General features: G+C 63.2%; 1 protein-coding gene across 1 annotated transcript in view; it reads left to right on the top strand.

Annotated features, from left to right (window-relative positions):
* ESPN (espin) overlaps positions 1–2,623 on the top strand; it is a 30,130-nt gene that overhangs the window by 20,999 nt on the left and 6,508 nt on the right. The window contains exons 10-11 of the mRNA XM_006914449.3: positions 6–107; positions 2,436–2,622. Coding sequence (XP_006914511.1) covers positions 6–107; positions 2,436–2,622 — 289 coding nt within the window. The remainder of the gene's footprint in view (positions 1–5; positions 108–2,435; position 2,623) is intronic.

Raw genomic sequence — 2,623 nt, 5'->3', positions numbered from 1 at the left:
GCCGCCCCTGCCCGAAGGCCTGAGCTCGCCGCCGCCTGCTCCGCCTCTGCCCTTGGAGGGCGCCGGCCCTGGCTGCGGGCAGCGTCGCTCCTCCTCCTCTACTGGCAGTGAGTAGGGGCTGGGGGGGCGGTGCTAGCCCCAAAGGGGGAGGGAAACCTAGACAACGCCCCCTCCCCAGTTGCGACTGCCCAAGTGCTTCCACTTTTCCGACTGTTCTTTCTGCAGCCCCTTCCCCAGTGAGGACTAGACCCTAAGGGATGGCTCCGCCAAAGCAGGACTGGGCTGTGTGACCTGGGGCCAGTCCCTTTCCCTCTCTGGGCCTGCCTCCCAGATCGCGTGCCTGGTGTTTCAGATGGGCTGGTGCTGGAGGGAAGCTCTAGGTAGCGCTAGCGTCAAGGAGGGGGGCCGCTAGGCAACCTTCTCCCTGCTTCCCCATCTCTTCCGACTCTTCACCTCTCTCTGGTTCTTCCAAGCTAGCTACAGCCCCGGGTCCTTCTCAGATGCATCAGTGACTCTTCCTAGCCAAATCTCCCCCAGAGGCCCCAGGGCCTGGCTATGAGGGCAAGGCCAGTGACCCATCGTGCCTTGCCCCTCCTGGTGGCTTTCTGGGGCATCCTTTTTTAAGAGCTAGACTGGTGACCAAGATTCCTGGGCTTCTCTTCTGTAATACGGGGCAGGCTCCTGCCCTTCGCGGTTTCTGGAAGGCCCAGGAAGGTGGTGGGGCCTGGGTGCTCATGCTCCTACCCCAGCCTGGCAGGGGGCATCTATGCGTTCATTGTGAGAACCATGCTCAGTGGCACCGCCCAAAGCTTCATCTCCCTGACTAGGAGTGGAAGGGCAGGGCAGGGTCCAGGGTAGGGTCAGCCGGGCTCCCTCGGGTCCCTAGGGACCTCCAGGCCCTGAAGACCAGAGCCCATGGCAGCATGTCTACCGCCAGCCGAGCCTCCAGAAAGGCCCCCAGCTTTGGGGTCAGCGTCTTCCCTGGAGCAAGGCTGAAGCTAGGAACAGAATCGAAACAGACTCCCAGCTTCTCCAGACACCCTTTCTCAGCAGAGCTTGGAATGGGTGCCCTATCCCAACCCGATGCCAAGATCGAGGCCCTTGTTAGGGGGTCCAGTTCAGCCCTCAGGGGCAGCAGCAAAGCTGGGAGGTGGGCAGTCCATCCTTGTGGAACCCCAGAGCAGCCTGAGCCAGGGTCAGATGGGCTGGAAAGTTCCTCCTCCCCTCTCCCCCCTCCTCTGCACATCTCGCTCCCCTCCTCCTGTCCTTCCTGGCCCTCTCACGCTGTCCCCGCTGGCCCGGCCTGACCCTGGCCCCCTCCGTCTCTTAACTCCACTGTCACTTCTCTCCTTTCCGTCCCTAGAAGTGAGAGTCCTGAGGCACAGGAAGAGTGAGTAGCTGCGTGCGCGGCTCCTGGCTGAGGCGCAGGGTGGGGATGAGGCGAGCTCAGGAAAGGGGAAGGGCCAGGGGCCGTCAGGCGGAGGGTCCTGGATGCCGCAGGCGGGGCCTCCCACCCCACACTGACCCTCTCAGCCCCACCGCACCTGCGTGCATGAACTCTGCATCCAGCTAATGGTTCCTTCCTCCCTCTACTGCTCTGGGATCCCCAGCCTGGGGAACCCAGGGGCTGGCTGCTTGTTTTGTCCCCCTCACTCCATCCTCGGGCTCTAAAGACAACCCGCCCCAAAGCCCAGTCACCTCCGCTGGCCTAGTTGAAAAATGCAAACTCTGCTTCAGGCATTTGCATGTTACCTCTGCCGTGGCCCTCCCACGGTGCCCCCACCCCATATCCTTAGTAAGGGCTCATCTGTCCTGGGTCCCGCAGAGCAGAGCAGTGCTTTGCCATAAGTGTGCTCCGGGCTTGCAACCAGTGTGTCCGCATGTGCATCTGTCTGTGGGTTTTTAGGGGGGAGGGGACTGGCTAGCTTGTAGTGCCCAGGGTCCCTAGTTCGAATAGCCCTAGAAGCTCAAGTGACTCAGTCCAAGGGTCACTGGGCTTTGCTGATGTAGAGAGAAGGCCGAAGGGAGACTCCACCCTGGCAGACTGAGCCAGGGAACCCGGAACAAAGGTCGGGGGGCTGGTCCCAGGTAGTGTTTTGGAGCTGAGCAGTCAGTGCGCCAGGCGGAGACACTCAGTAGAATCCCCAGGGCCGGTCCAAGAGCCATCATGAACTCCCAGGGGCCTCCGGGCGGGGGCTCCACGCTCAGTGAGTAGGGCTGGGAGAATGGTGGGGCCCCGCGGCTGCGAGCGACTCGCTTCTGGGGACCCGAGAGCCGAGCTGCCCGCGGGCTGGGTTCTGGATTGCTGCCCTCTGGGCCCAAGGGAAGGCTCCCAGCCTGCCCTGACTTGCGGTGGGAGCGGGGCGCAGAGGGGAGGGGGCGTCAGGGATGAGGCTCGGTCCCCGACCATCGCCTTCTTTCCTGCCTCCGCGCAGGCACTAAGTCTTTCAACATGATGTCCCCGACGGGTGACAACTCGGAGCTACTGGCTGAGATCAAGGCGGGCAAGAGTCTGAAGCCGACTCCGCAGAGCAAGGGTCTGACCACGGTGTTCTCCGGCAGCGGCCAGTCCGCCCCGCAGGTAGGCGGTCTGACAGGCGCCTGCGCCCTGGCTCCCCGCGCG

Source organism: Pteropus alecto, unplaced genomic scaffold (genome assembly GCF_000325575.1).
Source record: "Pteropus alecto unplaced genomic scaffold, ASM32557v1 scaffold125, whole genome shotgun sequence".
NCBI classification, from domain to species: domain Eukaryota; kingdom Metazoa; phylum Chordata; class Mammalia; order Chiroptera; family Pteropodidae; genus Pteropus; species Pteropus alecto.
This window is presented reverse-complemented; position numbering and strand designations above follow the sequence as displayed.